Source organism: Anopheles gambiae, chromosome X (genome assembly GCF_943734735.2).
Source record: "Anopheles gambiae chromosome X, idAnoGambNW_F1_1, whole genome shotgun sequence".
Taxonomy (NCBI): domain Eukaryota; kingdom Metazoa; phylum Arthropoda; class Insecta; order Diptera; family Culicidae; genus Anopheles; species Anopheles gambiae.
In genome coordinates this window covers 21,876,905-21,903,726 of record NC_064600.1, presented here as the reverse complement: position 1 = coordinate 21,903,726, position 26,822 = coordinate 21,876,905, and the positions used below count along the sequence as shown (strand labels likewise).

The window sequence follows — 26,822 nt, the reverse complement described above, 5'->3', positions numbered from 1 at the left end:
GCCATGATGCCAGGCATTCTTAACAGATGTAACGAATAAAATCCACTACCAACGACAAAAAAAAATCAAAATTCAACACTTAACCATCCTTGAATCGTAGATATAAACGTCTTTAAATGCTTGACAGTTGTATCTCATGATTCTCATTCTCTCATGAGCGTCGAACGGAATTCGTCGTTTGAAGCCGGTACTCGCCCCGAAAGTTTTAGTAATAGTGAAAAAGATCCATGCATTTTTCTCGTGATAATAATTTCATCTTCCATTAGTTCTTCTAAATTCCTCTCAAATCTGTTGGTTTCATATTTATCTATTTCAAGACTATGTTCGATCGTATTTGAAAACTAAACCTAACATTAAAAAGCCACTCTTGTTTTTACGAGTTTGGCGATTAAACATTGTTGCTTTCTACTAGTGCAATGATTAACAAAGTGCATTTTTTAAGGAATCAGTTATCAATTTTTCTGAAATGGCAAATGGCTTGCTCGAAAAGCATTTTGATAGTTACTTAATGTAGTTTTGCCTCGAAAATTTTTCAGCATATCCTTAACTTTTGAATGTTTGCATTACAATTTAATAACAGGAACTACTGCTTTCGAAGTTTATTTGGCCGATATCATTGTAGAAAAATAACTCTATCAACAATGGCAGTGTCCGATAGCATCATTGAATTATTTTCTAAAATTTTATAATGTCATAAAGCGCAAAGATTTTTTCCTTCTGGTCCGCGGATCTCGATCATTTTAGTAAATTTAGCCCTTTACCTCAAAAGTTTGCCAACCGCTGATCTAGATAGATGGGGCCCCATCCTAACAGAATAAGTACGGCCCATTAGGTATGATCTCAGCCATGCAACTAGAGGATCTGAAAGACCAAGTCTGTCGTGTTTTTCTAGTAATATGACGTGATATATCCTGTCGAAGGCGGCTTTTAAATCGGTGTAAATGACATCTACTTGAAAGCGAGCAGCAATGGATTTATGGTAGCTACTGATGAAATGCATAAGGTTTGTGGTTGTTGATCTGATAGGGACAAATCCGTGCTGATTCGGGCTGATGAAATTGCGGGCAGAAGCCAGTAACGGTTCATAAACAAGCAGCTCAAGCACTTTTGCAATGGTCCCTAGCGATGTAATGCCGCGATAGTTAGAAGTGTCCTGCAGCAAGCCAAGACTTAAGAAGCCAGCGTAGCCCTTCGGAAACAGGCATACGCTGGGGGAAAGCCGCTCCTAACATGGACAACAGACGCTCCCAGGTAGAGTCATGAAGATCAATCATCTACCCCCCTCTCAATTTAGCTATGCAACCCATCCGCCCAAGGAGCTGGGTTTCCCCGTATATCCAAGCTTGGATAATTGAGAGACATGTTACCGTTCTGTACGACGGGGGAGTATTGAGTAGGAGTAGGAGATGGAGAGCCTATCTTAACCTTCTAGAGGCTTCGGATCTACCCCCGAATAACTTGTTCATTTCAATTTTTTAAAGATGAACCGATGAAGCGTTGTGAAGAAGTGTTGCAGAGTTACTTTTATAGTAGCAACAGAAAATAAACAGAGTGTGAAATATCGAGGTCCATGATGGAACAGGAAATTAACGGAAATGGAAAAAAAATCATGTGAAAGACATTCAGTTTCTACTTGTTTAGAAATTGTAAAACAGGATAGACAAAACTCCTGGCTTCTTACTATACTAAACCGTTTCGAAACAACCCCCCCACCCCTACCCCCTACCCCTCTCGTTGGACGGGAGGAGGGGTAATATAATCCCAACTGTAGCCACATGGGGGACAAAGCGGCAAAAAGTTTGAAAACCACTGGTTAAGATCAAAAGATGTTACTCGAAACCCTCGTAATGTTAAGCGGGATTCGTTCGTTGTCAAAGAGCTCTAAGTGATGTTTGGATTATTCATTTACCTGGCTTTTCATTGGATCTGTGTTAAGTTGACACATGTAACCTCCTCGATCTTCTTCAGTGACTGATTTGATGTGCAAATTCCAAGTATTTTGATCAGCATGTGATACCGTCACTCTTGGGTTGTGTGTAATAACGTGCTCATGTATTGCTTGAATAGCTTTAGTGTCTGCTTTTAACCATCCCACCTGAAAAAAAAAGAATTTATTAAAATATAATTGGATTTAGAAGAAACGATTTTTTTAAAATCCCAATAAAACCGTAGGCTCAAATTTCAGCCTCCCACTAAACAAATTCGAGCAGTTTGCGAGCTCGCAAACAAACATCGCACTCCATACAACATCATAGTCCCAGAGCCTTGCAATGGTTCCCTGCTAATCTTTGGGATGGTTACGAATAGTATCTCCTACTCGAAATACTTTATAATTAGTAAAAACCGAAAAACTGATTATGAATTCACCCACAATCATAAACACCTTGTCCCGCTGCGCAATGCGACGGAAGCTATCATGGCGTTCGGAGAATTTTATCATGCCATCCTTTTCTCTCCAACGGCAAATTTGTCAAGCAGCTCGTCGAGCTACCTGTCCCTGGCTCCACCTCATACCCCTCGTCTGAGCACGATGTCGAAGGTTTGGATTAGACATGGGCAAAATGATTCTTTGCGACGATTCGAGCGAGCTGGCTCTTTTGCTTACTGCGAATCACGAGTGAGCGGTGATTCGTCCGCTCGCGCTAGCCATACCTTTAATTGGACAGGAGATATAGGTGATATTTTTCGTGAGGTATTGCTTAATTAATGCAGGTTGTTCTCGAATAATAGAGTATACAGTTAATGGTGAGAAAAAATCAATACACAAAAATACACATTTTTTACATCTTCGATGGAAACGAATGTTACACAAATCATTATTATAGTGAGTCTTTAAGCAATAAGGCAAAGCTGTCCTCGTGTATAAAAAAAAACATAGCGTACGGCAATTGGAATACTTTTTTTTCTATAACAAAACAATTGATATTCTTTATCGTAATCACTGGTTTTGTGCAGCGAATACAACGAAGAAATTCAAACTAGGTAATATGTATTATAACCACTATAAATCCGATTTGTGTATGTCGAAATATACCTTGCTTTTTAAAAACCAGCTGTTTATCAGCGACTCTACAACCTAGCTCGCGAGTGCACTGTCTATCAAAAATACGCAGTGAGAAGAACAGGGTAGCTCGCGAGCGCACTGCCTATCCTAAATCCGTGCAGAAAAAACAGCCTAGCTCGCGAGCGCACTGCCTATCCAAAATCCGTGCAAAAAAAAACAGGGTAGCTCGCGAGCGCACTGCCTATCCAAAATCCATGCAGAAAAAAACAGAGTAGCTCGGGAGCGCACTGCCTATCCAAAATCCGTGCAGAAAAAAACAGGGTAGCTCGCGAGCGCACTGCCTATCCAAAATCCATGCAGAAAAAAACAGGGTAGCTCGCGAGCGCACTGCCTATCCAAAATCCGTGCAGAAAAAAACAGGGTAGCTCGCGAGCGCACTGCCTATCCAAAATACGCCCTCCCGACAATGGCACTCAAATTCTCTCATTTTCTCATGCCCTCTCTGTCACATTCGTAGCTCGATCTCCCTCTTCTGGGACTTAGCGTTCTGAGCATGCGGTTTTTGCAACGGTCATTTCGTGCCGCTTCGATCTCATCACCTTCTTTCCCCTCCCACCCCTCTTTTTGATCCCCGCTTTGGGGCTTGCAAATTTTTGACATGTCAAATGAGAGTGAAGCTAAAATGTAAACAACAAGTGTTCGCGTGTGCCGTGATTTTGTAAGTATTTTATGCAAATTATATGATATTTATCATTAAAAACGTTTTGTTTTGTAGAATAAACATAAAATCAACCACGGAAGTATGATTTAGTTGTGGTGGAAGCGAAAAAAAATGCTTGGAGCATGGAATAAAACCGGATGAAATTTCTAGCCTTCACGCACGATGCCGACGCTGAGGTAAGGTGTGCTTGTGTTTAATTTCGATGATTGTTTCATTTTAGGGTGTGCTCCACAGCTAGTAGCTCCCACATTCGAACCGCTCATGGTAACCTGCAATTATGTTATTTTTAGTTTTTCATTTAGTTTCAATGTAAAGTAATAGTTGAAAAACATACAATTTGATTTCATCCAACTTACAGGTTTTACAGGTGAGCAACAATTAGCAACTCCCGATCGAATTGCACACAACAACCACCCACAATCACAGCTGTAAAAGTAAGTACAGGCGGTCCCCGAGATACACGGTTAATGGGGACCGAAAACTGCCGCAAAATACCGCGTATCTCGAATTTCCGCGTAAGTCGAATCTCGTGATTTCCAGCTAAAATATTAGTAATGTTCGTGTAATTTTGCAAGTAGGGGGAGGTTATTGATACTTTATGAATTAGTTGATATGATTCTTACTGAATATAACTGTTTTAAACCTTTTGAAATAGTTTTTAACATTCGATCAAAACGGAAATTATTTGGCAATTTAAAATTGATGTGTCAAATCAGTACAATTTGCTAAAAGAATTGTCAAATTTAGAAAACCGCGTATCTCCGAATCCGCGTATAAGAGGTACCGTGTATCTCGGGGACCGCCTGTATATGAGTTTTGCATGTCTTTAAAATGTCTTATTTTTAATATTTATCTCCATACTTACAGGTAACACGGATAGGTAGCAAGGAAATCAAGCTTGTACACAGAAATCTACACAAAAACTGGGTTTTATAAGCGCACGAAAAGCGACGCGGCTATCTTTGAATAAAAAGTAAACAAAAGAGTTTCGTTTTAATTTAATTTTGACAGCGGGTGTGGTGATGGCTTGAGCGATTTGGAACAATCATTCTCCGGACAGGATTCGATCCAATCCATGACGTCACTGAGTGCCGGTTCATTTTATGCTTATTCTCCGAGTTCTGGTTATACCAAGCAGCAGAGAATAAGCAGAGAATAAGCATAAGCGGTTTCCATACAAACTCTCTCTGAGATTGTTGAGAGGGACGTAGCGAAAAAATCAGGGTAGCTCGCGAGCGCCCCTTCTCTTCTCACTACGTATTTTGTCCAGGCAGCGCGCTCGCGAGCTAGCTTGATCCTCTCACTATGCATATTGGCGCTCGCGAGCTGGGCTGTTTTTTATGAATGGATTTTGGGCCAACCGGTCGCTCGCGAGCTACCCTGTTCTTCTCGCTACGTATTTTGGATGGGCAGCGCGCTCGCTAGCTACCCTGTTTTTTTCTGCATGGATTTTGGATAGGCAGTGCGCTCACGAGCTAGGCAGTTTTTTTCTGCACGGATTTTGGATAGGCAGTGCGCTCGCGAGCTACCCTGATCTTCTCGCTACGTATTTTGGATGGGCAGGGCGCTCGCGAGCTACCCTGTTTTTTTCTGCACGGATTTTGGATAGGCAGTGCGCTCGCGAGCTACCCTGTTTTTTTCTGCACGGATTTTGGATAGGCAGTGCGCTCGCGAGCTAGGCAGTTTTTTTCTGCATGGATTTTGGATAGGCAGTGCGCTCGCGAGCTAGGCAGTTTTTTTCTGCATGGATTTTGGATAGGCAGTGCGCTCGCGAGCTACCCTGATCTTCTCGCTACGTATTTTGGACAAGCAGTGCGCTTGCAAGCAAGACTGTTTTTTTTCTGTGTGTTTTGCACATACGATGCGCTCGCGCTCTACGATGTTTTATACGTGTGTTTGGAATAGCCAGTGTGGGTCGACGACAGTAGCTTGTAATGTTTTTTTTGTTTAATAAAAACGTTAATTTGAGTTTTAGTTTTAACCACAATAAAAATATTTGATTTTTCTACATGCGGCTATTTACATTCCGTATAAGCCCAACAGTATTATAGATTTAGATTTTTTGTTTCTCGGGGCAACTAATTTCAAACGAGCTTTTTTATATTTTTCTATGCGAGCGGGCGAATCATATTTTTCTGGAATGAAGAGCGGCGAGCGCCCGCTCACTAATGGGAGCGAGCGAACCTTATGATTCCCGCTCTTCTTGCCCATGTCTAGTTTGGATGTGCTGGTGCGTCAGACGGCCAATCGCTGTCAGCCGTCGTCCGTGCTTTTTCCCTCTATAGCGCTATCTCTTTCTGCTCATGAGTTGCTGTGGCGCTTAAAAAGCCGTTAACAGACATTGCGGCGATGAAGATGAATTTTCACAATTCAAACCAAAAAAGCGTAATGAGTTCAACCGCTGCCACGTAAAAATGACTAACGAATCGCCAGCTCACGCGCAGAACCCTAAGTCGCATTAACACGTTCATCCCGGCGCTGATTTTCATCAACTTTCCGTTCCGCCGGCATCTAGAACGCAAGCTGATTGTGAAACCGGCACACTGGAAAGTTTACTGGAAGTCCCTGGGGCCTGCCATCGAACTGAACGTGCTTAGCATTAAGCATAACTTTGTTACACAAAACTTTTGCTTTCCTATGGTGTAGATTACGCAGATTATGCTGAGCCGTCAGCGCATGGGTGTGAATGTGTGTGTGTGTGTGTGGAAAACTGTCGCCGAATGTAAGCTCTTCCGGAATGTTATGATCCATCGGTCAAAGAAAGGAAGGTGTTCATGTAAGGCGGAAAGAGCTGAGGCCAGGGGGTACTGGCACGCAGCTGTTGGGAGATTGAACAGCATACTTAAATTGCTGGCGGGGTGGGGGGGGGGGGGGGGGGTGGCCATACGACTCCTACGATCATCGGTCAGGCTATAAAATTGTTGCCGTCATGAGGGTGGGAGGGGGTGCAAATGGTTCTCCAGCCCCGGGGTCCAAACGACCATCTTTCAAGGGGCCCGGCATACGGCAAACTACAGACTAGATATTTTCGGCGACCGCCTAGTCCGTCTACCGTTAGATCCGCCGCTGGTTCACGACGGTATTTTTTTATCGTGGAGATGCATCCTTCCTCCTGCCTGCAGCGTATGCATCGGGCAGGAGACAGTGTGGCAGTATGCAAGTTCCCGGTCCCGCGGCTCCGCCATCATTCCGCACATCTCAACAGCATGGGTTCTAACCGCGTATGAAGCGTCCGCCGTAGCAAGGGCTGACTATCCAGCTTCGTGATATTCAAGTCCTGAAAAGGCCGGAATGATCGCGTAGGCTATTACGCCAACAATAAAAATAACAATAAGAAGAAGAACTTAGCATAGCAGTCCACACCCAGGGAAGAGTTTGTCTTGATTTTGTTGTTGCAGCGGGGTATCCCGCTGTGGAACCCATTCCAAGGCATTGCCGGTCGCTCGGCGTCATGATACCGACTCCAAGCCAACAAGCTGCCAGATTCTGGACGGACAGGTGCAGCACCATACGCGCACCGTAATAAACAAATCCAGAATCCTCTTTTGTATGCATTCAATTCAAAATGTTGTTTCCACTTTCGTCCGCTAGCTGAATTCGAAATAAATGTGCTACATATCACGTGCACGTTTGCTTCGATCGTGTGTTTTTTTAATACCCCCAACAGCAGAGCCGGTCGCAAAGATGGTTATGCCAATGGTTGTGTTGTCTCTCAGGTAGCGAAATCGAAAATGCATGGACTTTGTAGCCGCATTGGATGAAAATGTACGCATCAAAATCAAACAGTTTAGGGGTTTCCACACGCACACTCACACACACGCAAACACACACACACGCACGCACACATGCATTTACGCGCGCACGCGAGCACGCATCCACGAAAGCGCGCACCCGATAACGCACCTACCCAAGTAGCAACCGAAGCCTGTTTCTCCCAGTTTCAACCCCCTCATGTCCAAAAACTGCTTTCGCTCACTATTCCTATCCCATTTATACATTCTACAACGTTTGTTGCGTTCTCGCTCATCTAACACCCTAGTCAATTCTCTCTTGCCACACTAAGAGAATTCTCCTGCACACTTCGTGTTTGATTCTACCCATCCCTGTTGAACACAAGTCATTTTCTTCCATCGCACTCATCTGGGTGTTTGCTCTTTTCCATTCGAGCAAAAAAGCGACTTCAGTGTGCTCTGAACCGTGAACGTGAGAGTGTGTGTTTGTGTGCTGCGTGAACTATTTTTCCTGCGTAAAACACTTTCCCGTACGCGGTGTTCTTTCTGCTTTATCGGAGGACGAATTGTTATCATCTAATTGTTTTGATAAGTGTCCTTTTCTAAGTGTCTAATGTTATGTGACATTTATTCTAATTAAAACATTGCACTTTACAAGTTTCAGATGTGTGCTGCTACCGCTAGCTGTTCCCAAAACCTCTTCAAATTGCGACGCTGTGTGCACAGGCGTTAATGTTCAATTGACCCTCAAGCACAAAGGTAAGTTTGTCACAACTTCAAATCAAGTGTAATCTTTTTAACAAAGTGTGTGTATTGATTGTGTATTTTTATCAACAGCCTTCATACAACACCGCGGTTGAGGCGCGCCAAATCTGATTACATCTTTTCGGAACCAAGCCGGCTGTGAAGAGGGAGGAAGAAGAGAAGACAGAATTGGAAACAGCCGCGCCAGTCTACCAACCACCGTGTGTGTGTATGTAAGTATCCCGCCATACAATTGACAGCGATTTGCGAGGGCGCGCGAGGGCTCGCACGCCATACAAGTTCACCGCCCCAGAGCCCTCGCATTAAAGAGCTTGCGAGCCTTGGTAGTTTTTTCATCCCTAGTTTTAACAGTTATAATTATAGCACCCCGAGAGCAGGTATAACAGTGCGATTTGTAGCATACTAAACACCTGAATTTTGACATTTTTTTTACAAATATCCAAAATTAGAACTAGCGATCTTTCCGATGAATATCACCGAAAAAAATATAATTTATGAACAAAAATCAAAGATTATTTCATATACTATAAGATCTCGAGCAGATGATACCACACGCAACCCTCGCAATGTTTAACGGGATGTGAGAACACATGTGGGAAACATAATAGCCTACTGCAAAGAGAAGAGAAATAAAGAGTGTGAAGCAGCTAGGCCGCCGCAACCAAATCAAGAGAGTGATTTCCCATTTCAATCCGAATAACTGGGAGAGAGTGATGACATGCGAGAGAGAATAAAACTAGAAACACGAGACAGGGCCACATGAAGCGCTTTCGGGTTTTTTCGCCTTCGCGCACAGTTTGCTTCATGCGCGCGAAAAAGTGAGCCTTGATGAGCGCGATGGCTCCCATAAAAAAGCCTTCGGCTTTGCTATCTGGGTACGAACGCGCGAACGCGAGAACGCACCTCCCGCCATGCAATTGACAGCGATTTGCGAGGGCGCGCGAGGGCTCGCACGCCATACAAGTTCACCGCCCCAGAGCCCTCGCATTAAAGAGCTTGCGAGCCTTGATAGTTTTTTCACCCCTACCCACTGCGCAAAGCAACGGAAGAAATCAAGGCGTTCGGAGAATTTTATCATGCCTTCTTTTTCTCTCCAACGGCAAATTTGTCAAGCAGCTCGTCGAGCTGCCCGTCCCTGGCTCCGCCTCATACCCCTCGCCTGAGCGCGCTGCCGAAGGTTTGGATGTGTTAGTGCGTCAGACGGCCAATCGTTGTCAGCCGTCGTCCGTGCTTTTTCCCTCCATAGCGCTATCTCTTTCTCGCGTGTGGTCAATGCTCGCGAGCTGTAGTGGCGCTTCAAAAAGCCGTTAACAAACATTGCGGCGATGAAGTTTTATTTTCACAAATCAAACAAAAAAGCACAATAAGTTAAATTGCTGCAATGTAAAAATGACCAAGGAAACGCTAGTTCACGCAGGAGGGTTTGCTGTGTAACGCGCAGAACCTTAATTCGCATTTACACGTTCAGCCTGGCGCTGATTTTCATCAACTTTCCTTTCCACCAGCATCTAGAACGCAAGCTGATTGTGAAACCGGCATCCTGGAAAGTTCACTAGCAGTCCCTGGGGCATGTCATTGTGCTGAACGTGTTAAGCATTAAGCATAATTTTGCTACCTTAATCTTTTGCTTTCGTATGCTGTAAATTACACAGATATGCTGAGCAGTTTGCGCATGTGTGTATGCAAAACTGTCGCCGAATCTATGCTCTTCCGGAATGTTATGATCGATCGGTCAAAGAAAGGAAGGAGTTCATGATAGTGGCAGAGTAGGGAAATCGGGGGCCCTTGGCGGAAAGACGAGTTGAGGCCCCTGTAAATGGTAGCTGATGACCGGGAGGAGGGGGTACTGGCACACAGCCGTTGGGAGATTGAACAGTATACTTAAATTGCCGGCGGATTGGGGGGAAGGAGGCGGGGTGCCCATGGGACCCCTACGATCATCGGTCACAGGCCCTAAAATTGTAGTCACCATGGGGGGAGGGGAGGTGCAAATGGTTCTCCAGCCACGGAGCCCCAACGACCATCTCTCCGGGGGCCCTTGTCGCTAATACTCTGTCCAATTGTAGACATACGGCATACTACAGACTAGAGATCTTCGGTGACCGCCTACCGTTAGATCCACCGCTGGTTCATGACGGTGTTTTTTTTTACTGTGGAGGTGCATCCTTCCCCCTGCCTGCTGCGTATGCACCGGGCAGGAGACAGTGTGGCAGTATGCAAGTTGCACACTGGATAGGAGCGGGCCCGCGGCTCTGCCATCATTCTGCACATATGCATGCCCGTCGTGGGTTCTAATCGCGTATGAACCGTCCGCCGTAGCAAGGGGTTAGTCACCGGCTCCGGCTACGTGGTACTCAAGTCCTGAAAAGGCCGGCATGATCGCGTAGGCTATTACGCCAATAATAATAATAATAATAATAATAAAAAGAACTTAACATAGCAGTCCACACACGGGTAAGAGTTTGTCTTGACTTTGTTGCTGCCGGGCTACCGCTGTGACGCGACAAATGCACGGAATGCACTCGACCAAAACATGAACCTACCGATCCGAACACATTCCAAGGCATTGCCGGTCAATCGGCGTCATGATAACTACTCCAAACCAACAAGCCACCAGATTCTGGACGGACAGGTTCAGCACCATACGCGCACCGTAATAAACAAATCCAGGATCCTCTTTTGTATGGATTCAATTCAAAATGTTGTTTCCACTTTCGTCCGCTAGCTGAATTCGAAATAAATGTGCTACATATCACGTGCACGTTTGCTTCGATCGTGTGTTTTTTTAATACCCCCAACAGCAGAGCCGGTCGCAAAGATGGTTATGCCAATGCCAATGGTTGTGTTGTCTCTCAGGTAGCGAAATCGAATATGCATGGACTTTGTAGCCGCATTGGATGAAAATGTACGCATCAAAATCAAACAGTTTTGGGGTTTCCAAACGCACACAATCACACAATCACACACACACACACACACACATACATACACACACACACACACACACACACACACACACACATGCACGTATACGTGCACGCACCCGCGAAAGCGCGAACGCAAGCACGCACCCACGAAAGCGCGAACGCAAGCACGCGCCCACGAACGCGCGAACGCAAGCACGCACCCGCATCGGAACCCCCCCCCCCCCCTCCCCACACGAACGAGCACGGCTATCTTGTCGGTAGAACGGCTTGTTCAGCTATCTTGTAGCGCATCCTCATCCAAAGCGCCGGGCGGGATGAGGGATCGCGACATGATAGAGTGAACGATTACTTTCCCCGCGCTGTGTGTGTGTGTGTGTTGAGACCCGAAAACTCGAGACAGATTTCGGCACATTAAAAAAAATATTTTATAGTCACTATACACTCTGCTTCATGATGCTTAGAAGGTCGTTGAAGCATTAAACATGTTCAAATTAAAAAATATTAGATTAGTGTTAGACGTTCTCCTACGCTTGTTTTAAATAGGCTTCTTCACCCTCAACTGGCAGGGGCATCGAATGGTCTCATCAGCAGCGGCACGAAATAAAATAAACCATCAATACACCGATAACACTTCAAATCCCAATCCAGCTTCTCCCACAGCGTCTCAAGGTCACACACAAATTAATAAATGCTAACACCCACCAATAACAATACACAACCGCAATGCACATATGTTTATGAATCAACGCATACACCACAACAACCGAAATGGGCGTCAACATTTTTGAATTTTTTTACCGTTATGTTTTTGCTCCGCCTCCATAAATAGTTTGTCCTTTTCGCCTACAGAGGGCGCCAAACCTGCGCAGACCTACGCAGGATTCGCTGAAGTCCCGCGCGGGGATCGGGCCAAAATTTGCGCTGGCTAGCGCAGATTTTGGTACATTTCCTGCGCAGGAAACTGCTCGAATTTGGGTCATTCGTGCACGAGATTACCCGCTGCGCAAAGCGACGCAAGAAATCATGGAGTTCTGAGAATTTCATCATGCCATCTTTTTCCCTCCAACGGCAAATTTGTCAAGCAGCTCGTCGAGCTACCCGTCCCTGGCTCCGCCTCGTACCCCTCGCCTGAGCGCGCTGTCGATGGTTTGAATGTGTTGGTGCGTCAGACGGCCAATCGCTGTCAGCCGTCGTCCGTGCTTTTTCCCACCATAGCGCTATCTCTTTCTCGCGTGTGGTCAATGCTCATGAGTTGCTGTGGCGCTTAAAAAACCGTTTATACACATTGCGGCGATGAAGTTGCATTTTTACAAATCAATCCAAAAAAGCGCAATAAGTTCATTTGCTGCAATATAAAAATGACTAAGGAAAAGCTAGCTAAAGCTTGAGGGTTTGCTGTGCAACGCGCAGAACCCTAATTCGCATTAACACATTCAGCCCGGCGCGGATTTTCATCAACTTTCCGTTCCACCAGCACCTAGAACGCAGGCTGGAAAGTTCACTGGCAGTCCTTGGGGCCTGCCATCGATATGAACGTGTTAAGCATTAAACATAACTTTTTTTTGCTTTTGCTTTTGCAAAGCTTTTGCTTTCGCATGTTGTAGATTACACAGATATGCTGTGCCGTCTGCGCAAGGGTATGAGCGTGCGTGTGTGTGCACAACTGTCGCCAAATGTAATTTCTTCCGGAATGTTATGATCCATCGGTCAAAGAAAGGAAGGTGTGCATGATAGTGGCGGATTAGGGGAATCGGGGTCCCTAGGCGGAATGACGAGTTGAGGCGCCTCTAAATGGTAACTGATGACAGGGAGGAGGGGGTACTGGCACACAGCTGTTGGGAAATAGAACAGTATACTTATATTACCGGCGGGGGATGGGGGGGCCTTCTCGGGAGATCTTCTTCGACCGCCTAGTCCGCCTAACGGTAGATCCGCCGCTGGTTCATGACAGTGTTTTTTTACTGTAGAGTGCATCCTTCCCCCTGCCTGCAGCGTATGCATCGAGCAGGAGACAGTGTGGCAGTATGCAAGTTGCCCACTGGATAGGAGCGATCCCGCGGCACCTCATTACTCACATCTGCATGCCCGGCGTGGGTTCTAACCGTGTATGAACCGTCCGCCGTAGCAAGAGCTGACTATCCGGCTACGTGGTACTCAAGTCCTGAAAAGGCCGGTATGATCGCGTAGGCCATAATGACAATAATAATAATAATAATAATAATAATAATAATAATAATAATAATAATAATAATAATAATAATAATAATAATAATGAGAAGAAAAATTTAACATAGCAGTCCACACTCGGGGAAGGACTGCCGGCAATCGGCGTCATGATAACGACTACTAACCAACAAGCCACCAGATTCTGGACGGACAGGTGCAGCACCATACGCGCACCGTAACAAACAAATCCAGAATCCTCTGTTGTATGGATTCAATTCAAAATGTTGTTTCCACTTGCGTCCGCTAGCTGAATTAGAAATAAATGTGCAACAAATCACACGCATGTTTGCTTAGATCGTGTGTCTTTTTAATACCCCCAACAGCAGAGCCGATCGCAAAGATGCCAATGCCAATGGTTGTGTTGTCTCTCAGGTAGCGAGATCAAAAATGCGTGGTATTTTGTAGCCGCAGCGGATGAAAATGTACGCATCAGAATCAAATAGTTTTGTGGTTTCCAAACGCACACACACACACAAACACACAAACACGCGCGCGCAAACTCACACACAAATACGCGCGCGCAAACTCGCACACACACACACACACACACACACACACACACACGCACACCTGCATGAACGCGCGCACGCCAGCACGCACGCACGCACACACACACGCATGTACGCGCGCCCGCGAGCATGAAAGCGCGCACGCCAGCACGCACCCACGAAAGCGCGCTCGCGAGCACGCACCCCCGAAGTCGTACAAGCACGCACTCCCCCCCCCCCCCACTAGACCACCCCCCCACCCTCCACGCATGATCGATTACAGCTACCTTATCGGTAGAACGGTTGGTTGAGCTTTCTTGTAGCATCCTCATCCCTAGCGCCGGGCGGGGTGGGGAATCGCGACATGATAGAGTGAACGGCCACTTACCCCGCGCTGTGTGTGTGTGTGTGACGAGACCCGAAAACGCGAGAAAGATTTCGGCACATTAAAAAAAATATTATATTGCCACTATACATTGTACTACATGATGCTTAGAAGGTCGTTGAAGCATCAAACATGTTCAAATAAAAAAATATTAGATTAGTGTTAGACGTTCTCCTACGCTTGTTTTAAATAGGCTTCTTCACCCTCAACTGGCAGGGGCATCGAATGGTCTCATCAGCAGCGGCACGAAATAAAATAAACCATCAATACACCGATAACACTTTGAATCCCAATCCAGCTTCTGCCACAGCGTCTAAAGGTCACACACAAATTAATAAATGCTAACACCCACCAATAACAATACACAACCGCAATGCACATATGTTTATGAATCAACGCATACACCACAACAACCGAAATGGGCGTCAACATTTTTGAATTTTTTTACCGTTATGTTTTTGCTCCGCCTCCATAAATAGTTTGTCCTTTTCGCCTACAGAGGGCGCCAAACCTGCGCAGACCTACGCAGGATTCGCTGAAGTCCCGCGCGGGGATCGGGCCAAAATTTGCGCTGGCTAGCGCAGATTTTGGTACATTTCCTGCGCAGGAAACTGCTCGAATTTGGGTCATTCGTGCACGAGATTACCCGCTGCGCAAAGCGACGCAAGAAATCATGGAGTTCTGAGAATTTCATCATGCCATCTTTTTCCCTCCAACGGCAAATTTGTCAAGCAGCTCGTCGAGCTACCCGTCCCTGGCTCCGCCTCGTACCCCTCGCCTGAGCGCGCTGTCGATGGTTTGAATGTGTTGGTGCGTCAGACGGCCAATCGCTGTCAGCCGTCGTCCGTGCTTTTTCCCACCATAGCGCTATCTCTTTCTCGCGTGTGGTCAATGCTCATGAGTTGCTGTGGCGCTTAAAAAACCGTTTATACACATTGCGGCGATGAAGTTGCATTTTTACAAATCAATCCAAAAAAGCGCAATAAGTTCATTTGCTGCAATATAAAAATGACTAAGGAAAAGCTAGCTAAAGCTTGAGGGTTTGCTGTGCAACGCGCAGAACCCTAATTCGCATTAACACATTCAGCCCGGCGCGGATTTTCATCAACTTTCCGTTCCACCAGCACCTAGAACGCAGGCTGGAAAGTTCACTGGCAGTCCTTGGGGCCTGCCATCGATATGAACGTGTTAAGCATTAAACATAACTTTTTTTTTGCTTTTGCTTTTGCAAAGCTTTTGCTTTCGCATGTTGTAGATTACACAGATATGCTGTGCCGTCTGCGCAAGGGTATGAGCGTGCGTGTGTGTGCACAACTGTCGCCAAATGTAATTTCTTCCGGAATGTTATGATCCATCGGTCAAAGAAAGGAAGGTGTGCATGATAGTGGCGGATTAGGGGAATCGGGGTCCCTAGGCGGAATGACGAGTTGAGGCGCCTCTAAATGGTAACTGATGACAGGGAGGAGGGGGTACTGGCACACAGCTGTTGGGAAATAGAACAGTATACTTATATTACCGGCGGGGGATGGGGGGGCCTTCTCGGGAGATCTTCTTCGACCGCCTAGTCCGCCTAACGGTAGATCCGCCGCTGGTTCATGACAGTGTTTTTTTACTGTAGAGTGCATCCTTCCCCCTGCCTGCAGCGTATGCATCGAGCAGGAGACAGTGTGGCAGTATGCAAGTTGCCCACTGGATAGGAGCGATCCCGCGGCACCTCATTACTCACATCTGCATGCCCGGCGTGGGTTCTAACCGTGTATGAACCGTCCGCCGTAGCAAGAGCTGACTATCCGGCTACGTGGTACTCAAGTCCTGAAAAGGCCGGTATGATCGCGTAGGCCATAATGACAATAATAATAATAATAATAATAATAATAATAATAATAATAATAATAATAATAATAATAATAATAATAATAATAATAATAATAATAATGAGAAGAAAAATTTAACATAGCAGTCCACACTCGGGGAAGGACTGCCGGCAATCGGCGTCATGATAACGACTACTAACCAACAAGCCACCAGATTCTGGACGGACAGGTGCAGCACCATACGCGCACCGTAACAAACAAATCCAGAATCCTCTGTTGTATGGATTCAATTCAAAATGTTGTTTCCACTTGCGTCCGCTAGCTGAATTAGAAATAAATGTGCAACAAATCACACGCATGTTTGCTTAGATCGTGTGTCTTTTTAATACCCCCAACAGCAGAGCCGATCGCAAAGATGCCAATGCCAATGGTTGTGTTGTCTCTCAGGTAGCGAGATCAAAAATGCGTGGTATTTTGTAGCCGCAGCGGATGAAAATGTACGCATCAGAATCAAATAGTTTTGTGGTTTCCAAACGCACACACACACACAAACACACAAACACGCGCGCGCAAACTCACACACAAATACGCGCGCGCAAACTCGCACACACACACACACACACACACACACACACACACACACGCACACCTGCATGAACGCGCGCACGCCAGCACGCACGCACGCACACACACACGCATGTACGCGCGCCCGCGAGCATGAAAGCGCGCACGCCAGCACGCACCCACGAAAGCGCGCTCGCGAGCACGCACCCCCGAAGTCGTACAAGCACGCACTCCCCCCCCCCCCCCACTAGACCACCCCCCCACCCTCCACGCATGATCGATTACAGCTACCTTATCGGTAGAACGGTTGGTTGAGCTTTCTTGTAGCATCCTCATCCCTAGCGCCGGGCGGGGTGGGGAATCGCGACATGATAGAGTGAACGGCCACTTACCCCGCGCTGTGTGTGTGTGTGTGTGACGAGACCCGAAAACGCGAGAAAGATTTCGGCACATTAAAAAAAATATTATATTGCCACTATACATTGTACTACATGATGCTTAGAAGGTCGTTGAAGCATCAAACATGTTCAAATAAAAAGATATTAGATTAGTGTTAGACGTTCTCCTACGCTTGTTTTAAATAGGCTTCTTCACCCTCAACTGGCAGGGGCATCGAATGGTCTCATCAGCAGCGGCACGAAATAAAATAAACCATCAATACACCGATAACACTTTGAATCCCAATCCAGCTTCTGCCACAGCGTCTAAAGGTCACACACAAATTAATAAATGCTAACACCCACCAATAACAATACACAACCGCAATGCACATATGAGTATCAACGCATACACCGCAACAGCCAATCAGCTGGCGGCGGAAGGCACGGACAGAAGCGCAAGTAAGGCAGGGCAGGGTGAGGGAGGGAGATGAAGCGGATGAGAAAATGGGCGCCAATTTTTTTAAATTTTTTTGACCGTTTTTTTTGCTCCGCCACCATAAATAGTTCGTCCATTTCGCCCACAGATGACGCTAAACTTGCTCGACCCAGCGCAGAAATCGCTGAAGTCCAGCGCGGGGATCGGGCCAAAATCTGCGCTGGCCAGCGCAGATTTTGGTGCATTTTCTGCGCTGGAAACTGCTCGAATTTGCGCAGCGGGTAATAACAGCGCACTCCTAGGATACTTCCGTCTTTTCAGTTCCGAAAATTCAGTACCTTTACAACTCAGAAGTGGGATACGAAGTCATTTTATGGAACAAAATACCGACAAAGATGAATTGTTTGGTGCCTTGGAAGGTGCTCGTAACATCGAGAGAGCAAATCGTTTCTCCAAAATATGGCGGCTTGGCTGATACCCGCTGCGCAAATTCGAGCAGTTTCCAGCGCAGAAAATGCACCAAAATCTGCGCTGGCCAGCGCAGATTTTGGCCCGATCCCCGCGCTGGACTTCAGCGATTCCCGCGGTGGGTCGAGCAAGTTTAGCGCCATCTGTGGGCGAAATGGACGAACTATTTATGGCGGCGGAGCAAAAAAAAACGGTCAAAATTTTTTAAAAAAATGGCGCCCATTTTTTCGTCCGCTTCTTCTCCCTCCCTCACCCTGCCCTGCCTTACTTGCGCTTCTGCCCGTGCCTTCTTCCGCCGCCCGCTGATTGGCTGTTGTGGTGTATGCGTTGATACTCATATGTGCATTGTGGTTGTGTATTGTTATTGGTGGGTGTTAGCATTTATTAATTTGTGTGTGACCTTGAGACGCTGTGGGAGAAGCTGGATTGGGATTCAAAGTGTTATCGGTGTATTGATGGTTTATTTTATTTCGTGCCGCTGCTGATGAGACCATTCGATGCCCCTGCCAATTGAGGGTGAAGAAGCCTATTTAAAACAAGCGTAGGAGAACACTTATCTAATATTTTTTTATTTGAACATGTTTGATGCTTCAACGACCTTCTAAGCATCATGTAGCACAGTGTATAGTGACTATAATTTTTTTTTTTAATGTGCCGAAATCTTTCTCGAGTTTTTGTGTTTCGACACACACACACACACGCACACAGTTCGGGGAAAGTGACCATTCACTCTATCATGCCGCGATCCCCCACCCCGCCCGGCACTTTGGATGATGATGCGCTATATGATAGCTGATGATAGCGGAAGGGGAGGGGGGTTTGGTGGGGGGTACGTGCTTGCATGCGCGCGTTCGTAGGTGCGTTCTCGCGTGCGCGCGTTCGTAGGTGCCTTAGCGTGTGTGTGTGTGTGCGTGTGTGTGTGTGTGAGTTTGCGCGCGTGTTTGTATGTGTGCGTGCGTTTGGAAACACCAAAACTATTTGATTCTGATGCGTACATTTTCATCCGCTGCGGCTACAAAGTCCATGCATTTTTGATCTCGCTACCTGAGAGACAACACAACCATTGGCATTGGCATCTTTACGATCGGCTCTGCTGTTGGGGGTATTAAAAAGAGACACGATCGAAGCAAACATGCGTGTGATATGTAGCACGTTTCTTTCCAATTCAGCTAGCGGACGCAAGTGGAAACAACATTTCGAATTGAATCCATACAAAAGAGGATTCTGGATTTGTTTATTACGGTGCGCGTATGGTGCTGCACATGTCCGTCCAGAATCTGGTGGCTTGTTGGTTAGTAGTCGTTATCATGACGCCGATTGCCGGCAATGCCTTGGAATGAGTTCGGATCGGTAGGTTCATGTTTTGGTCGATTGCATTCCGTGCATTGGTCGTGCCACAGCGGTAGCCCCGCAGCACCAAAGTCAAAACAAACTCTTACCCGGGTGTGGACTGCTATGCTATGTGGACCCGGGTGTGGACTGCGTAATAGCCAACGCGATCATGCCGGCCTTTTCAGCACTTGAGTACGACGTAGCCGGATAGTCACCTCTTGCTACGGCGGACGGTTCATACGCGGTTAGAACCCACGACGGGGGTACTGCCACACTGTCTCCTGCCCGATGCATACGCTGCAGGCAGGGGGAAGGATGCACCTCCACGATAAAAAAAACACCGTCATGAACCAGCGGCGGACCTAACGGTAGGCGGACTAGGCGGTCGCCGATGATCTCTACAAGTGGACAATGTATTAACGACCAGGGGCCCCGGAAAGATGGTCGTTAGGGCTCCGTGGCTGGAGAACCATTTGAACCTCCCCTCCCCCCATGGCGACAACAATTTTAGGGCCTGTGACTAATGATCGTAGGGGTCCCATGGCCACCCCCCCGCCCCTCCATCCAGGATGCTGGTTTTACAATCAGGTTGCGTTCTTGATGCTGGTGGAACGGAAAGTGCGAAAATCAGCGCCGGGCTGAACGTGTCAATGCGAATTAGGGCTCAGCGCGTTGCACAGCAAACCCTCCAGTGTAAACTAACGATTCCTTAGTCATTTTTATATTGCAGTGTTTGAACTCATTGCAATTTTGTGGTTTGATTGTGAAAATGCAACTTCATCGCCGAAATGTTTGTTAACGGCATTTTTAGGCGCCACAACAGCTCGCGAGCATTGACCACACGCGAGAAAGAGATAGCGCTATGGAGGGAAAAAGCACGGACGACGGCTGACAGCGATTGGCCGTCTGACGCACCAACACATCCAAACCTTCGACAGCGCGCTCAGGCGAGGGGAATGAGGCGGAGCCAGGGACGGGCAGCTCGACGACCTGCTTGACAAATTTGCCGTTGGAGAGAAAAGGAAGGCATGATAAAATTCTCAGAACGCCATAACGTCTTCCGTCGCTTTGCGCAGCGGGTAATAATTTTCATCGATGGGAACTATTGGCACTACGCGAGAAAATCAAGGAAATGGAACAGCGGCAAGTGAAAGTGGAAAGTAGCAGATTGGTCCACTCTGACGAGCTTAAACATCTGATATCAGAATTTTCAGATGGTCTTGGTATCAACCGGTGGATTGATACAATTCGCCATAATAGCGAACTATACGAGTGGCAAAATCGAACGACGCTTTTGTATGCGGGTAGCCGTTTAACCGGCGTGACCAATGCCTGCGTAGAAACGGCGCCCACGGGCCTGCCCACGCTCGAATGCAGAGTCGATTGCATACAATTCTATCTTTACCATTAACATGAGAGGGACATGGCTTACACCCCGAACGTACCCGAAGGTACAGTATCGGACAGAAAGATAGGGCATTGGTTTTTTAACGCACCGTGCACCCGTTGGGCCAAGTTTATGTGTGGTTTGTATGTGTTTGTGTTTGTGTGTGTGTGTATGTGTGTGTGTATGTGTGTTTGTGTGTGTGTGTGTGTGTGTGTGTGTGTGTGTGTGTGTGTATGTGTGTGTGCATGTGTGTGTGTGTGTGTGGATGTATGTTTGAATGTGTATTGATGTGTGTGTTTGTTTCACAAGTAGGTCGTTTCGGATAGATTTGTAAGTAGTTTTTTTGTGTTTTGGGTTAGGTTTTCGGTGCGATAAGCAGGACCACCGCCCTCGCGATTAGTGTGTTTTCGATATATTAACAATGTTACGGTCTTCTTTCGCCGTGGTCTTCTGAGGACGTCCGGTTGACTTGCGCGTTTCGGTTGTCCAAGCGCGTTTCAGTTGTCTAAGCACGTTTCGGTTGTCCGAAGCGCGTTTGCCACAAAAGTGCGCGATCGTTCCATTACGAACTCGATCCTTTTGCGCTTAATGCCAGCAGCAGCCATTCGCTTTTACATATGGCGCTGATGATCGGTACAACGTTTACCTCGACCCATTGTTACTAACATTGCTTGCTTGGACCGTCAAGAACGCGCTGGTTAAAAACTTGGACACGGCTGATCCCGTGCTCTGCCTGCGTTCTACTTCTATACGCGATGAACTACATCGTTATGGAGCAGCGAAAACATCGCATGGATAAAAACTATCAACGAGTACGCGAGTAAGCGTCTTCCCTTCAAAATCGAGAAAAGAATACTGCCGCGCTCATGAAACAAAACGCCCATTGAAAAGAACAACTGCGCGCCAGCTCAATGAACGCACAAAGTTTACCATTCGCACACAACGTGCAACGCAGAGATGCACGAAGGCCTTTCAATGGCGTGCACTGGAGAAACACCTGTGAGGGAATGCCGAGTTCATTGCTATTGTGCGTGTGTCCATTTCGCACCGGTGTCGCATTCACATTCATGAAACAGCACACCTGCATTTTCGTCCGAGGAACAAGCGCTGCTGTCGATGCAAACTTTAGTTTTTATCCAAGTGTAAACGCACAATGTTTCACATGATAACACACATAATAAGAATAATTTCAACGCAATATGACATCATGGCAAGCTATGTATTTCAGACACAAACACGCGCACTTGCAAATACACATTAAAAAGCACACTCTCTTTCTACTACTACACACACACACACACACATGCACACACACAGACACACATACATACACACACACACTAATACACACATACACACACACATACACACATACACACACACAAACACAAGTAACGTGGCAAAACAAGTGTACGGTGCATTGAAAAAAAAGGGTCCTATCTTAATGTCCGATACTGTATGCATGCTTCACTCATCAGGATCTAAAAGCAAGGACAAGGCTAAAGAGACACAGAAAAGTTTCCTCACGGCTACACATGTCCTCTAGATGCGTTGTCTTTGCGTCTCGCTCGGTATCACAGCGGCATACGGCAGGTAAGCAGTACAAATGCTACTACCTGATACGCACACATGTTTATCGAACACAACTATTCGGTTCGGCTCGGTAAACTTCACGAGGACGCCGGAACAAAAGGGCGCAGACTTTTTCATGATTTTGTATGACTTCGGCTGTTTTGGACCAAGCGTGTAGGCGCTGACATTGGACTAATTTCTGATCATTTAAGCATACTTCAGTCAGAAGACTTCTTCTTCTTCTTTTGGCTCAACAACCGTTGTCGGTCAAGGCCTGCCTGTACCCACTTGTGGGCTTTGGCTTTCAGTGACTAATTGATTCCCCCCCATAGCAGGATAGTCAATCCTACGTATGGCGGCACGGTCTATTTGGGGATTGAACCCATGACGGGCATGTTGTTAAGTCGTACGAGTTGACGACTGTACTACGAGATCGGCTTCAGTCAGAAGACACATTACAATAATTTCTGACCCCTTTCTCCAGTACCATCCAATAGCATCATCACCATATCCACAAATCCAATGTCTAGGATTTCTTAAGTGGAAAGTTTACAAGAAGTGTGTAGGAAACAAAAGTCGCAAGAGGTTACAGTGGCAAGTTCCAAAACACCCGATTGAACAGCCATCAGGTGCCTTGCGGATTGTGTAGTGTTGTGATAGTGAAGATAAAGGATTAAAGCACGGCAGTTCAAGTAGTTCAACAGGATATGTTATACTGATCCATGTACTGAATATCCGTATGGTGGAAAAGGTGAATTGGACACTTTGAATGACACATGTGTTGAGAATTAAAGAGCCATCCCCCGCTAGTCAGGCAATTGTGAATGATAAGGCAGTCCGACATTAGTCGCAGAGGTGAGCAGCGATCTCGGTGGTTAGGGATAAAGAAGAACCTGACGGGTATTGCAGTCAAGGACGCAGAAAAAGATGGAACGAGGTAGCTATGGATCAAAAATGCTGGCCTTGTCTGCACAAAGTTCTCAATCGGAAGAACGATTCTCTTCTCTATGTAATGCGTCTATTGGTCATATCCAACGGTTTTAATATTTTAGTTATGGGTTTTTCATAAGCCTACCAAAGCAGAAAGTTTTTATATCAAATTATATTTCAGTTAAAATATGTGGCATATTCCTTAATCTAACGGCGTTTTTTTTAGCAAACAGTGCCATGTATAGGGAATATCCGTAAACTAATCTTTCATAAGCACCATTCTCCTATCTGTTGGACGAAAGAATGCTGCCAGACTCTGACGCACTTTTTCTGCAGAACGCTTCTCCGGAATGTTATGATCTGCAACTGCTGAAACTGCATTTGACAAGTAGTGTGCCGTAAAGTGATCGATACGAGGATCGATTCGGCTGCTGTCGATTCGGCTGCTGTCGATTCGGCTGCTGTCGATTCGGCTGCTGTCGATTCGGCGATATTTTGTGTTGGGTCTCAATAGGCGGAATGAAACGGAAGAATAAACTTTGAACGCAAAATAACTTTATTAAACTAATACGATACGCGATACGGTACTTAAAGACAGGTGAACATCGAGATGAACAGACATTGGTTGCTGGCAATAGAATGTGTGTTTAATGACGATACACACATCGATATATTTCCCTATTGGCTCGCGGGAGTTGACCGTTTCGGAGCTGAATATCGGTATCTACCCATGATGCAGCCTCTGAAATGCATCTGCTAGCTGACTTGTATCATAGAAACCTCTTTTGAGTAACATCCACATAAACAACCTTCAGGTCTTTTTAGAGTACGGGAACCCTCACGGAATTACTCTATCCATTGTAACATAAACATGACTTATCATCCACGGAGTTCTCAAATCAACAAAGCCTCTGGCAGCCGCTGAGTGTGCCTGCTGTTAAACTGATACTGAACAGCCACTGATTTCCGATGCGTGTTATATATTGCAATGACACGTGCACGTCGTTTTTGTTAGTTACGAATTTTATTTATTTTTTATAGAGACCTTGAGTTTATTGTACTTATTTGTCTCTTTAACTAACAATTAATACTACATTCTGCTTTGCAAGGCATTTATCACCTGCGATCACAATCTATCGATTGTGAGACAATTTTCTCTTCTCTCATTGTTAAGTATAGGATACAATTTCCCGCTTCAAATTATATCAACCGCCTAGTTTGTTCAAATTTTTTCACACGTGGTTGCATACCATTTTCGAGAGAAAGAAAACACGATGTAAAAAATGAATGCGAATCATGATTGCTGCCGAGCACCACGTAGCTGGGTTGGAGGGGTATGGAGAGGCTTGGGGGCGGGCTGATCAAAAGCTCTGCTCGATATGAGCACTATAAGGGGGACGGAGATCACACGAGAAAAAAGAGCGAGAAGCACCTAATTTTTCGATCGCCTTGCGTAGTGGGGTATGAGTGGTTCCGTATCGTGATCGCTGTTCTTGCTTGCACTTTTCCTCTTGTCTTTTTTTCTTCTTCCTCTGCTTGATTTGCAACACAATACGTACGTTGGAAGTGTATATACAGAAATGAATATAAAACAGATTTTAAAACATCAATCCAAACTATTTTTAACCATTCTTGACAACATAAGTATGCTTGTGTAAAAAAATCTTCTCGAGCTTACAGGGTTTCGAAACATATAAGGCAGCTGTGTCAAACTCAATTCATAAGAGGGCCGTAGTTTTTTATTTACAAATTTGCTATGTTTTTTTTTATTGTGCACTTTTTTATTAAAAAAAAATGTTTAACGTACTTTTAAAGTCACATGCGTTGTTTTCATCCTTATTATTAAAATAGGAAATTTCTCATTAGTCGCATTCTAACACGGTACTTCTGTTAGAAAATATCACTCAACCACACTTTTTCACTGAGGTAGGGGAAGTCTACCAGCCTGTTGCGAATCTTGTTCAAGCTATCCGAGCTATCCACCGCTGGATGAATAACAAAAATATTTGCATGCAATTTTTTGATAGATCAAGAGAAAAATTGTAAAAAAACGTGTTTAAACATTATTTTTCGCTAATTTCCGAGTTCGAAGGGGTATATGGTGGTATATGGTGGTATGGAGGCATTTATTACAAGAACCCATATTTTACGAATAATTTTGTTAAATTACGATAATTTTATCTGAAGAAGATTCATGGTGTGTGATCCCATAAAGATTGGCAAATCTTGTTTTGCCCTTGAAGGGAGATGATTCGCGAATTGAGGTATGGACTGTGTGAGCTAATCTGTTAATAAGCTATGTATCGCACGACTTCGGCATTTCGATTATTTTAATTCTTCATCTAAATACTTTAGGCTTAAGCGTTATCATATCATTTTGGTTTAGATTTTTGGGGAGGTTCAAAAGTACATTAATCCATCTTGCAAAATGTGGGGTACACAAAATTCCAACTTGGCTACAATCATTTTTATTAAAATTGATGGTGGCATGATTATGACAAAAAAAAACAGGAGTGGCTCCAATCGAACATCAATGATGTAACATTATAAGGTTGGAGCCGTGCAAATCGGAGAATTTCGGAGCCGTATGAATCCTTTACTTGGCACACGGGGGCATTGAGATGGTCAAATTCGGTGGGACCGACCGGATCCATTTCTCACTGTAGATTAGCCGCTCCGCGCGACAACCGATGACTCCAACGGTTCCAAATGACTTTAAACGGCTCTATAGGCTTCGGACGGCACCGAACGGAACTGTTGGTTTGATTTGGCCGGATTCGAAGTTGTTATAGCTAAGATCGAAAATGGTTTTGAGCCGTGGATGCGATTCTGACAATCCATCATTAGTTGTTGCGAAGTTTCCAAGTGTGTGTCAAGTTATTTCAAGTTATTTTCATTACTTTTTCGTTGGTAGAAGGTAGTCGCAAATCTAGTTTTCCATATAGAATGTGCAATCGAGTGTGCACAATACTATGCTAATATTCAGAATTTAATCGAAACATAATACCGACTGAGTTTGCATTCAATTCAATGTTTCTTAAGGGTCTCTATTGTTCTGTACGATTGTGTAGAATAAGTTTATGAGATGTTATGGGTACATTCATGTTAGATTCGATAAATATACCATCAAAATGATAGTTCTTCTCTGGAAAATTAAATACACTTCGACAAATAGTAATAACAGTTTTTTGGTTTGGAGTGTTTTTAGCAATTCTCAAAATATACTTGCGGGCCGCGTTTAGCATTGACGAGGGCCGCATGCGGCCCGCGGGCCGCCAGTTTGACATACCTGATATAAGGGAATAGTTCAATCACTTAGGGGAATGTTGCAAATCGGTAGGGGAATGTTGCAAGCAAGTTGTGGATGTTTGCAATTACTTAGGGGAGTGTTGCAATCAATTAGGGGAATTTTGCAAGCGTACTGTCGTCTGACGGTGGGTGCCGGTATAAAAAGCTTGGAATGGATACCAATGATGTTTTTTACAAACATCATTTGGAGTTGTTTTCGTGTGGGATTCTGCTGCACACATGATAAACTAAATAAATCCTGCTGGGGAGCCATAATTAAACATGATAAGTTAGTAAGATTGACGAAAATATTTTGAGGTATTTACAGCGGCACTCACAGTCTGATGACATCTCCACAGTACGCTTGCAAAATTCCCCTAATCGATTGCAACACTCCCCTAAGT

The 26,822-nt window shown here is 45.4% G+C and overlaps 1 protein-coding gene and 1 long non-coding RNA gene across 12 annotated transcripts in view; both read right to left on the bottom strand.

Annotated features, from left to right (window-relative positions):
• LOC4576145 (lachesin) overlaps window positions 1–26,822 on the bottom strand; it is a 233,599-nt gene that overhangs the window by 137,266 nt on the left and 69,511 nt on the right. For all 11 annotated transcript variants that reach the window (XM_061641127.1, XM_061641132.1, XM_061641138.1 and 8 more), the window contains one exon: window positions 1,910–2,095. In XM_061641127.1, the coding sequence (XP_061497111.1) occupies window positions 1,910–2,095 (186 nt within the window). The remainder of the gene's footprint in view (window positions 1–1,909; window positions 2,096–26,822) is intronic.
• LOC133391078 (uncharacterized) lies at window positions 3,716–4,930 on the bottom strand. The gene is made up of 2 exons (XR_009764572.1): window positions 4,591–4,930; window positions 3,716–4,151 (listed from the first exon to the last, which is right to left on the bottom strand). It is a non-coding gene; the product is annotated as an uncharacterized LOC133391078 (long non-coding RNA).